The sequence below is a fragment of the Phaenicophaeus curvirostris genome, chromosome 5 (assembly GCF_032191515.1).
Source record: "Phaenicophaeus curvirostris isolate KB17595 chromosome 5, BPBGC_Pcur_1.0, whole genome shotgun sequence".
Taxonomy (NCBI): domain Eukaryota; kingdom Metazoa; phylum Chordata; class Aves; order Cuculiformes; family Cuculidae; genus Phaenicophaeus; species Phaenicophaeus curvirostris.
In genome coordinates, this window is record NC_091396.1 from 43,211,054 (window position 1) to 43,223,379 (window position 12,326).

At 38.6% G+C, this 12,326-nt stretch overlaps 1 protein-coding gene across 1 annotated transcript in view; it reads left to right on the forward strand.

The window, feature by feature from the left end:
* The window catches only part of MIPOL1 (mirror-image polydactyly 1), a 159,906-nt gene that overhangs the window by 128,270 nt on the left and 19,310 nt on the right, over positions 1-12,326 (forward strand). The window contains exon 10 of the mRNA XM_069858457.1: positions 10,942-11,172. Within this exon, the coding sequence (XP_069714558.1) occupies positions 10,942-11,172 (231 nt within the window). The remainder of the gene's footprint in view (positions 1-10,941; positions 11,173-12,326) is intronic.

Below are 12,326 nucleotides of genomic sequence, written 5' to 3' on the forward strand. Positions count from 1 at the left end.
CTGATGACCGCACCCTTTAGCTTTTTGATGCAAATAAATTCAAGGCATTCTTCAGTAGGCTTTCTCCTGGTCCTCAGTGGGAAATGCTAATGACTTCCACTGTCATTAAAGAAGATTGAACTGGGAGAAGCTTTCTCCAAAGAAGATAGAGTAGTGCTGTATATTTGTCCCTCACCCAAAGGAGTGGTAAGAAGGTTGGGTAACAAGGCTCATATTATCCGATTTATTTTTATTTTGCTTCTGAACTATGCGGGATTTTAATGTTATCCAGGGTCATACAATACCACATTCTGTTTGCTTCAATCATATTCTTTAAATGGGAATAATACAGAGACTAGACTTCCATCCTAAGGTCTTGGTGGAGATGCAGAATTACTTATTCTTCTGTTTAGCTGTTCTTCCCTACTGTTTTTACCAAGAGAGTCACATATTATAATACTTGTGCAGTTTTGACAGTAGAACGAGGACTATCATGATAAAACAATTTAGTTTTGCCTGTTAAGTAATGTTACTGCTCCTATCAGAGGAGAGTATAATATCAATTGAATGTATATAAGTGCAGTAGGCAGCACTCATACTAATAATTATCTTGTCCTGTTCAAAAAATAAACAAGGAATTGAGCAGTGTTGAATTCTGTGTTGGCTGGATTTCACAAGAGCTTTCATAATCATTCAGTTTCCTTGTCAAGTCCTGAGAAAATAATTAATTTTTTGGTTCAGTGCAACCAATACATTTCCTGCTCCAGAATCTCACATTTATCTGCTGATTATGGAGAAATGATATGCTGGTAAAAATTAAAAGCTGCAGGTTTTCTTTCTGCTTCATGAAGTTGCAACTGCTGTTTTCCTCTTCACTCAAGCCAAATCGAAGTGCACAACAAAATTATTCTTTCGCAAATTTTATTTCAGTAAACTAGTGGTCAAAAATCATGAGTGCAAAAGAAGAGAGATGTGAGAGATTTAAAAGCTTTAGAATACAGAAATCAATTCAGCATCCATTTTCAGCCATTTCTCAACTCTTATGCTTTGGAGCTCTCTGTTCACTGATTTTTCTCCAGCAGTTGCCAGCCTAATCTCATTTCTCAAGAGGTACACAAGCTTCAGCTTCTGGTGGGCCATATACAGTTGATGGCCCCTTTTGCCTAGGAGGAAGCCAAAACCAACATCTCAGGTAACATGGATCTTCAGCTCACAGTAGCTCGACAAAGCACAGAAGGCTGCTATTGGCTGCCAGCACCCTGTGGTGGCAATGATGGCTGAACCTGAAATGAGGATCAGAAACTGCCCCCTTGTGAGAAACTTGTGGTTTTTCCATTAAGGTCCCAAGTCTGGATCTTTCTCCTGAGGTTAGCCAGGCTGATATATATTGCCAATATACACATACTGTTAATTAGCTCTTTTGTATCTTCCCAGAAACAATAATTTGCACTGAGACCTGAATCAAGATCAGGGCCTCGGGTGTCCCAATGTGACACATGCAGGTAATGACAAGCAATGCTGGACCCCCAAAGCTTAGAATTTAAGGAAGATAAAAAGCAAGGGAAAGGAACTTTACTCCCAGTTTCAGCTTGGCAGGTTTGCATGTTGTGACTTGCTAAATGCCACACAGAAGAAGTGAAATAGAAAAGAGAATTCAAGATTCTGATCCCCAGTCCACTAAATCATTCCCCCAGCATGTGTCCTTGTTTCATGTTAAGGAGAATGGCCCAGACAAGTCTGCCCAATTGGTTCAGTAAGTATTAGTACAATAGGGAAGCAGACTTCCCCTATATTAAATTTCCCAGGCGTTCCCTTTATCGTTTAAGCCATCACTTTAACTGCCGTATTTCATAGCGCTTAACTGTCCAAGGAGCTGTATGATTTATATGAAAAAGGGTTTGGCAGCAGCAGCTAGGTAAGGCTTGGCTTAGTGAGTAGCAATACATTGCCATTGTGTCATTTACATGGCTTTCTGGAGGTTACTTGCTAAGTGTATATCTGCATAGCAATCCCCAAACCAACTGCATTTTTGTATGGGAGAAGCCGTGATAGCTTTGAAGCAGACATTAGAGGTATCTGTACCAGTGTGGAGGAAAGTTTTCAGACTGCAGCACATGCAGTCCTCCTAGTGACTCCCTCGCCATTTCAGAGTGGCATGTGTTGCTGTGCACAGTACCAAGAGTGCAGGGAAACCATGTGCTAGGTATACTCATCTAGAGTTCATCAGTGTGTCTCGCTTCTAGGTACACTGGTGACCACAGCTGGGCATGTGTTGGAGCACAGGACACCTTGTTTGACTTTGGTCAGAGTTGCTTAATAATTTTCAGCAACACCTTTGATAAAAATCAGATAAAGCTGTTCAAATACTCTCTGTTTTCTTTTCCTGGGACTGGGAAGAAGTATCCTCAAATTAAAAAACTTGGTGTATTCAATTTTTTTTTTGAAATAATTTGAGGATTTCTCACCAGCTGAATCATTCAGCAAGAAAGGAATGACAAGAGGGCACAGGCCCATATGAATTCCCTTCTCAGGTCCATCACACTAATAATTTCTAGCTTTAGTGCTACTCAGCTCATCCATGAGATCATCCCCCTCTCAAATTCCTTATGTATTTGGTTATTCTATCTTTGAAACATGTTTCTATTCTCTGTATTTCTTTTAATTGCCTTCTCCTGGAGAGACTCTTCTCCATCTACTCATCTGGATGTTCCTGGCCATGCTGGAAAGCAGGGCTGGCTTCCAGCCCTGGGTCCAAGACAGCTTTGTCTCTTGCTTTTCTGGTTCAGTGGGGGAGTTAAGCCAAGTGATCACATTTGCAAATCAGGAAAGCCATAAAATTCATGATCATGTCTGATTTATAAAGATAACATTGTATTAAGTACAAGACATTTTCTGAGGTTATTAGTAACAGACTTTCTTCAGCCAGTCATTCCTGAATGGTGCTATGCGCTTTACTGCTTGACTGATTTATAAACCTTTATGATTTTAATTTATACTGTTTTCATCAAAGACAATTACTAGTGATTTGAAAACTCCAGACTGTTCACTTTATCTGTCCTAGTGTCCTGTGATCTTTATTTTTGAAATCTATTGAATGGCATCGAAGGCATTAAAGAGGCCATTTAAACACTGGGGAAAAAATAATGCTTATACTTCTGGGAAAACATTTATGGTGATTCACATTTTGGAAACTGAAACACTATCAATGTTTTATTCCCAGATTATTTTCCAAGAAAAAGCTTGGATCCACTGCTCAATCAGTTTCTTCAAAATATCTAGGCTTATAGTGAAGTTGGATCATGCAGAGAAGGCTGAAATATTGCGCCAGGGAAGGAGGTCAGGAGACTCCTCCATACTCCGTCCTGTGACATTAGCACAGAGGCATGGGGTAAGCCTATCTAAGTCTCTAAGGAGACGAGTAGGTCCTACCTAACTGTAGGAGAGGGGTTACACACACTAGATGTTAAAGGATCGGGGGAAAAGTTTTTCTCTGTTTAGTGATCTAGATAAGCTGCTTTGCACAGAAATACAGAAAATGGGAAAAAAATCTCGATAAAACTCATTAGCAGAGAATATATGCACTTGAAGTTGGGAATGCATGGGAACAATAAGAGTCTGGATCTCAGTATAACTATTGTTTTTTTCTGGTGAAAAGAGGGTAAAAATCCTACGCCATCTTGATGTGAGTGAAAGCGAAGAATTTTACAGAAAGTAAAGCCTTGTAAGAAAATCTCGTATGTGCACTGGTATAACAGGTTTTGAGTGAGTCTGGTGCAGTATTTACTACTACAGTATAAAGGGCTGGGTTCCTTGATGTATATTTCTAGTTGGCATTTTATCAAGGAAATAAACTTTGATTTTTCTTTATTTTGTGACATGTGGATTGGAACTACATTTTCTCTGTTCAAAGCCTTGATTTAAAAGCATTAAATCATTAAATTAAGTGCTTTTGCATAAGACTAATATTGTAACTGAACAAATTATTTATGCAGAGAGAAGCAAGATAAAGTTTCTTTCAAGAGTTCTTTAACATATCGGGTTGATAAGAGTCAAAACACCTTTACTGCCATTAAATATTTACCAAGACTTGGCTTTTGGAAGAGGGGCAGTTCAGTGCAGTATGTTTGGCTCCATGCAATGCTATTGATTAGCTATCAGAAGGACATAGTTAATGGGTAACTGGAGGTATTACAGAGTGCTCCACATTCTTGTCAAGTCTTTTCTCTGAAGATGACCTAAAATAAAGTCAGTTACAACTGGTGTTCACCCTGCGACAGATTGCACAAGCTCACCTACGGTATGAACAAAAGGTTCACAAGAATCAGTTGACCAGTGCTTAAGCAATCCTTTCTAGTAGTTGTTGTCATCACTCCTGGACTTTAGAACTGCACATGTTTACATTTAATTAGAAAGAACACACAGTTTACATCACACGGTAGCTATCAGTATCGAATCAGAATTGATTTCCGCTCTCTTTCTCAAATGACTGTTTCCTTCAGACTAATTAAAAAAAAGCACATAACAAAATGACTCATATAAATTTTAAAGCAAAGTAAACACTATTCCCTGGAGACAAAAATAAAAGCCAACAGCAGACAGTCATTGCATTGAGCTTGTTTTCAGGTGATTCTGATGCCTGCATTATGATTTATAGCAGTACTAGCAGATTTATTTTATATAGATCTATATATGGATAAATATATGAAGTTCCCCTTTGCACCAAGTGGACGCTTCACTAAGTGTTTCAGTGTCCAGCATCAGGGTTCTTATTTGTATTATCTGACTTGTTGCAGTACTCACATAAAATGAAAGTCAGAAGCCATTATCCTTACCAGTGAGAAGGAAACTAAAGGCACAAGCCAAATTAGCCTTAACTTCTTGCATAATTTCCAACATAAATATCTCTTTTAGATTTTGTTAGTTATGGAGGCAAATTTAAATTGAAGCTATAGTAACAGGAGATGTCATTTAAGGAGCCTTGTGGAAATGCCTGTCCCTTGAATGTTCACATTCTCTGTCATCAGGTAAGATTTCCGTGGTTGGCATTTTAGAGAGTAAACGGTCTGCTGTGTGCTGTCAGGTCCATGGGAGCTGAAGAGGTTGCAGTCCGGACCAGACTGGTAGGTCGGTGTGTGGAGCTTAGGAGCTAATTCTGAATCACCTACTCAGAAGGCCTGATGTTCATCTATGCCATAATACACTGGTTTCCCTGTAACAGACTGTTCAGAAAGAAGCTCTTGGCAGGGATCATCAAATAAAAAAGGAGTAAAGTAATACATACTGCGTCTATTTTCTACCTGGTTTAGTTGGTATACCAGCAGCTCTATTATTTTAGTGCACAACCAGAGTTACTGCTTTCTTAATCAAGTTTAACTTTGAGGAAAAAGGTGCGTTGTTCTTAAAACTGATGTTGTCAAAAACATACTCAAAGTATAAAACATAAATCGCTATGACCCTCAGGACTATATGCTCCATCTCTTTTCCACCAGGTCTGTGTTTCTGCAAATCCCTGATAGAGGCAATTTCCCTACTCTGGCTCAAAGCCAGAGTCTCTGGCTCTACACCACCCACGTACACACCCCTTCAGTGATCCATGTCATCCAAGTGGCCTCCAGCAGCCAACAGAGAGGCAGAGGGGCTGCCAGTTCAGCCTAAGGACTGAAAAGGTGAAAATAACTCTTGTTGTTGAGCCAGCTGTGCCCCTCCTCCATGCCTGCTGCCCAGTCAAGCCAGGATCTGCTCTGTCCCAGCAGCGATGCTCATGCTTCCTGGGAAAAGTGGCCAGGGTTTTGTGATACGTGGTAAAATATGGAGCTGCTAGCACTATCTTAAACATCCTTTATATTCAAATACTGAGGTCACCTTTGATGACTTGATGCGGGTTCTGTCTTCGATTAATAGATAAGGTCCCCTGTGTATTTGCAGTGTTACCTTGCAGTGTTACCTAAATGATCTATTACTGTAGGGAATAACTATAGTATTGCAAATACTAAGTTAAAGTTATTTTGTTAACTAAAGCCATTGGCAAATATTTAAGAATGGCCAAGGCATATGAAATGGCAATAAAGAACAGAGACAAGATAGCAAAATCCTTTCTTGTAACTTCTAGTATGATAAAGTAAACACTGTATAAAACAAAATGTATTTTTTTTTAATTTTGGATTAATTTTACTTAGAAGCAAGTCTTCATGGCTGGATAGTTGCACTCTGTGTATACTTAGGCTAGAATATGCTATTATGAATATGCCAATTCCCTGTCAAAGCATGACAGGAACATTTTACAGCAAGTTTGATTCTAGGAATAACATGCAGTCTAGTAAAATATGAAGAGTATCCACAATAGTTTCTGTTATATTGAAAACAGAGTCCCCTATTTTGTGGAAGAAATTTGAGAGCCTGTGACTGTGTCCTGTAAAAAACACAGGTACATGGTGGGACTATGATGTGTAACAGCTGTCAACATATATAAAGTAATACTCAGGATTAAAGCATAAGATCTACAGTGGTGTCTTCTGTAAAGTCAGCTGCACTATGTCAAAGAGTTGATGTATGTATGAAAGAAAAGCTAATGCTAAGATATCGTCTTCCAGATTCTAATTAATCAGAGATAATAGAGACCCCAGCTCTAGGTGCATCATGTGCTGAGGCAATTCAGGCGCATTTCTTAGCTACAAGCTTGCTGAAGGGGATTGTATCACAACTGCAAAAATCTCAAAATCGCTTCCTTCTGCTCATCGGTATTATGTCTCTTTTGCTCTATTTCAATTAAACATTATTAATCCAGGAACTGTTATATTTTTGTGTGGGTCCTGAATGGTTTGATGGCATGGTGAATGTGAGGAATGATAGGTGGTGCTGGATGTCGTGTGCACTTTGGTTTCATGTGACTGTGCTGTCTGAGCAATTTGCCCAGTGGCTGCATGAAGTGAACTGGAAACATTTGATTACTATGCAACTCTGTAAATGAAGGGTTTGTAATGGAGGTATAGTTTCCGATTATTTGTTGTTGAGAGCATGTCTCAGCAGTCCTTCAACTTCAAGAAAGGCTCAGGTGATTAAATAGTACGCCCTGTGTTGTATTACCTCTCCTCAGCTAGTCATAGGGGAACGATGTGGGTAATGCAGTGGTCCTGAAGAGTGAAAATGAGGACGAAAAGAAAACGTTTGCGCTTGCCATCATCAGAAGACCATCTGGGTTTAGTTTTAAATTCAGACCGTGCTGCATCTAACAGCTCTTTCAACAGTGATGGTAGTGAAGTTTCAGTAGTGAAGTTCAGAGTACCTTGCAAAGGTGGTATTGTGATTGCTGTTTTTTAAAAATGAGGAGACTGAACCCCAAGGAGGGAAAACGTGTTTGCCTTTAATTTGTATTTGTTGAAAAATGGGAGTTCTAACATGGTTGATAGTTCAAGCTTTCACTGTAGATAATGAACCTGTGCTTGAATCATCTAGAGTTTGGACTGTTTGGACCCTCGTACACAGCACAGGTTTCTCTAGGCTGTTTCGGGAGAGAAGGCTGAAACTTGGCCTACTGCTCACTGTGAATCCATATTCACATATAATTGAATTTGGATGGTATGGACATGCATTCTGTAATATCCTTAGGTTATAGCACCAACCACCACAGAGAAGAAAATGAGTAGTGAGCTTTGCTCAGCAAGTGCTTATCATTGGGTTTGGTGAGAGAATATACAATAAAGAGGATGCCTGAGCTCATGCTGGACTAAGATTTTGTGGGTACACCACACACAAGACAGCGACACTCTGAGATGGACTGTGACAATGCAAAGAATATACTCTGCATTACACACAGTGTGCACTACGGTAATAACATGGTCTATGGCCTGAGTGCCACAAAGTCTAACACAGCTGCTGTCTTCAGTTAAATTAATAGGAGATGTTGGGGTGGTTGTACTGAAGAGAAAACACAGTCCTCTTACTCGTGTAATTGCAAAGGAAGCAAAGCTAGTAAAATATTTGTCTATGGTAGGGCAATGCCATCTAGTTACCAGTCTACCAGCTGTCAGGCTTCTGACTCACATGTAGTGCAAACTTGACCATTCTGTATCCTCTGCTTTACAGCAAAATATCAAAGTCCTCCTAGGTCTTATGGGCTTTTTTTGTTTAATATCATCTTATTGCAGTGTTTCCTGAGAGGACCTTTGAGGCAGTATTACCAAGGTCTCAATCCTGCCTGGCCCTTGAGTGCACTCAGCACTGTGAAGGGACCCTCTTCAAAGCCATCCTGAGTGCAGGCTGAGGTCTGAGAGGTCTCCAGAACTTGAGTGTCAGAAACATTTGTGGTGAAAACCAAGACTGGACCTACATGTCTTTGGGAACATTGAATATGTTTATCATTGGGATGGGGGAGGAGGGATGGGAGGGATACAAAATGTTTGGATTTTGGTGATGTTTTTTGTTCCTTTTCTGAGGAAGATTTCTCTATGTTGTTCAGTAGTTGCTTCAGGCAGAAAATCTTCTCCCATGTTGCAGCAAAGTAGGCCTGGCAGGGAGAGAAGTGTTATAAGAGCGGCAGTTCATACAGTTGATTTTCAGGCAAAGTCAAGTCCCTCTGAGAGTAGTTACAACTAGTGACATTTTTTAGCAGACTTGAAGCTGCTCTGACTTTGGGGGCTGAGGAAACCTCTTGATGTCTGCAGGGTCTGCATAAGTGACAAAGTGACATCATCACTTGTCACCTTTTCTTCTATCTGGATGCAGTTGAGCCCTTGAAGTTCTCAGCCCCAAGCTGGAGCAAGAAAGGGGCCATGCTGCAATAGTAAAGCAAAAGGCTTACTATGAAGAACATGTGAATTACCCAAATCAAGGAACTGTTTAAATGCTTGTGTAACCCATTCTTCAGGCATAGAACTCCCATTTATGTTTTATCTATTTGAATAAATATCTTTGAGACATTAATGAAGGAATTTAAAATTAATAAGTAAGAAAAGGGACTAAGTAAAAGTATTTTAGCAAAGCACATATTGCTAGATGGAAATTGCTAGGTGGAAATCTAGCAATTGCATGCTTGTCCGTACACATGGCAGGGGGGTTGGAACTAGATGATCTTTAAGATCCCTTCCAACACAAGCCATTCTATAATTCTGTGATCTGTCAACCACCATGCCTTTAGCTGGAGGAATCGCACTGACTACAAAACATATACGTGTCAGAATGTATTGATCATTCAGATGCCATTATTATGAGGTAAAATGTGTAATAGTGTATTGAATGTTGTATTCTTCATGGCCAGTCTTTGAGAAGAAGCCCAGTTGTAGCCACATAGGCTCAATATTTTAGAAAATAAATAAATTACTATATTTTTCATATATTCTGGGGAAAAAATTCTCTGCTGGTGTGAACAATTTAGAGTATTTAGGTTATCCTCTATTTGTTTGGGTTTGGTTTTTTATCAGGGACCCATATATTCACTGAATGCTTCGTCTATCTTTTTTTCTTTTAATCTTGTGCCAGTTGTTTAAGGAGTGAGCAGCAGCGATATTTTGGTAAACTGCTTTCAGCTTTATTTGCATGCTTTCATATTTTTCCATGGAGATCAGTGCTCAGCCATAGTGGAACTTCAGTCAGTAAATTTTATGTGTGACTGTTGAAGTAATTTTGTTTTAAATGAATCTGTTCTAGGGATTTTAATGTCCCTTTATAAATATTTATATTTTCAATATGTCTTCATTTAATTGAAAAGGTTCTTCACACTATTTTCAGACAACTGCAGGTAGTAGGCGTAATGATATATCAGCACTCTGACCTTTTAGCTTCTGGATTTCTATTAGTTTCATCCAGATTTTGCTTGTCCATGTATATTATATTTTAGTTTGTATATGATTTTCCTCTGTGGGCTGCCAAAATTAAGGGTGTTTTCCATACAAACACATTAATAAACTGAAAAGGAAGAAAATATCCTACTGTGTGCTAGCAGCTGTCGTGCAGACTGTGTCTTGAGTATTGTAATCAGTGTGTACTGCTGCTGGAAATCCACACTGAAATAATGTTTGATATTTGCATGGTCGTCATTCAGAGGGATGGTCTTGAGTCATATCCATCAATACAGCAACAGCTTCTTATATTCATTAAGTTGTTTTGAGATTATTTCAATTATTTATCTAAAACCAAGGCTCATTCATGGCACTTCAGCATGAAATAGATGGTTAACATGTCCTTTTTGCCTGAGTAAAGACAAAACAGTGGATCAGAAAGGACCTTGCAAGGAATTATGGTGACCACTGTAGATATTGAAATGTCCTGTGATAAAACCCTGATGCTGACAGGTTACCTATCTCTATCTACTACAGAGAAGCTATTTAAGACACAGTGTATTCTAATACGGGTGTTACTAGCTTATTTAAACTGTCATCAAGAACTACTTTAAGTTTCCTTTCACAAAAATACTAACCAAGGACCTTTAGCATTGGTTATCATGTGGAAATCATTCATATTTTTAGGTAAGCCTACTGATTTAATTATTTTAATTTTTGTATTGTAGCATTTTTATTCCTTTCATTATATTGAAAAATCTGCAATTTTGCAAATAAAACCACTGTAGTTGATGAGTCTGCTTGCTGAAAGAGTCCTATTTAACAGGAGTAAATATCATGTGAGTAACTTACATTGGTTAATTCAACTTCGTGTACATCTAACTAATAAGTTTTTGCTGTTGCTCAAAGGCGATCACAAAGATGCTAGAGCTGAAAAACATTACCTTTCAAGTTTTTGTTGAATAGATCTTTTACTTTTTTAAATTCTGACAGTTGTTGCATATTTCTAGAACAGATTTGTGGAAACAGGATGTTCTTTTTGTTTTCTGTCACTTCTGAAATAAAACGCGTTTTGATGTTAGTATATGTGGATCCATATATTATAATATTAAAAAAAAATAAGCTGAGTGTAGTATGTTTGCAGCTCAGCCTTAGACTGAAATTTAATGTGTATGCTTTGTTTTCCCAGCCTATACAAATCTTTGTCTGAAGGAATGAGTCTGAAGGACCAGCTTAACTGTACTTTCAGTACTTCTGAAGGTGGGCTGGAAGGCAAGGAGGACGTTGTGACCCTTACTTATCGGCAAATTGAAGACCTGGCAGCTCAGCTGCACCAGGCTCGGTCAGAGCAAAAGGACACAGAGCTGAAGCTCCAGAAAGCCCTGGAGGCTTCACAGGAGGCCAATGAAAAAGTTCAGAAGTAAGTCACTTGCCTTCTTTCAAGAAAAATGGTAGTTGAAAACCAAATTAAATGTTGTTTCTTCAGAAAAGTACAATTCCTTCTTTGTCGGCCACTCAGCTTGTTACCTGCTCAGTGTGAAGCCAATTATTTTAACAGTTTTATAGTAATACACAAGTCAGTGTGCCTGTCATTACTGTTACAGAAACTGTTTTTTGTATGTGCAAGGCACAGAGAGTATTTCCATTGCCTACGAATGGGTTTCACTGTGCTCTTACCCATGGCAATCCTGTCGCAACAGAATATTTGCCTTTATAATTACATGGTAGAATATTAAGGTTCTTGTTGTCTGCTACACATTGGGCACGTTCTATGCCATGGTAAATGCTGATGTGTTTCTTCAGGGTTGGCTTCAAAATCTCGCTGAAACCAACAGAAGATCTCTGACTTGATGAACAGGGACTGTATTCTCTTTCCTATCATAAAATTCCCTGTTAAAAGGTTAACTGAACTCCAAAACCTGAAGTTCACCTCTGCTGAAGTCCTTATTGTCATGATTTTACTTCAGAAGTCTGATTGCTGGGACATAGTTGGACATGCAGATAGAGCCTCTTAACAGTATGGCACGTCTCATCTCTGCGTTACATTAATCAGCTGCAAAACAGCCCGCTCACATCCTTCCATGGTGTTGATGCTAAACTGATGCAAATTTTCCAGTCAGTCCACATTTTCTTCAACTTCAATGTCTGCAGCATATTTCCAGAGTAGCTGGAAATTGACTTACAATGTATCTCAAGGACCTAACAAGAGTTCTTCCTGTTTAAAAAAAAAAAAAAAGCTGTTGGGTTCTTCTCTTAAAATATATATTTTATATTCCTAAATGTATATATAACCACATAAAGTACAGTTGGGATATGTATACATATAAATGAAAATTCATGTTTTTAATTATCTCTTTAAAACCTCCAGTGGTTGGTTGAAAATCATTTAAATCTCCATTCTGAACTCTTAGTTATATTTGAAATTTCAGCAGGTACATGCTTGATAAAAATAAACCTATGAAAAATAATTGGAGTGTGTAGAAGAGAATATTGGCTAAACCTTTCTGTACACTGTTAAAGTTGTTATTTCATTTTATTTATAAACACTTATTAACCATAGATATCTAAGTGAAG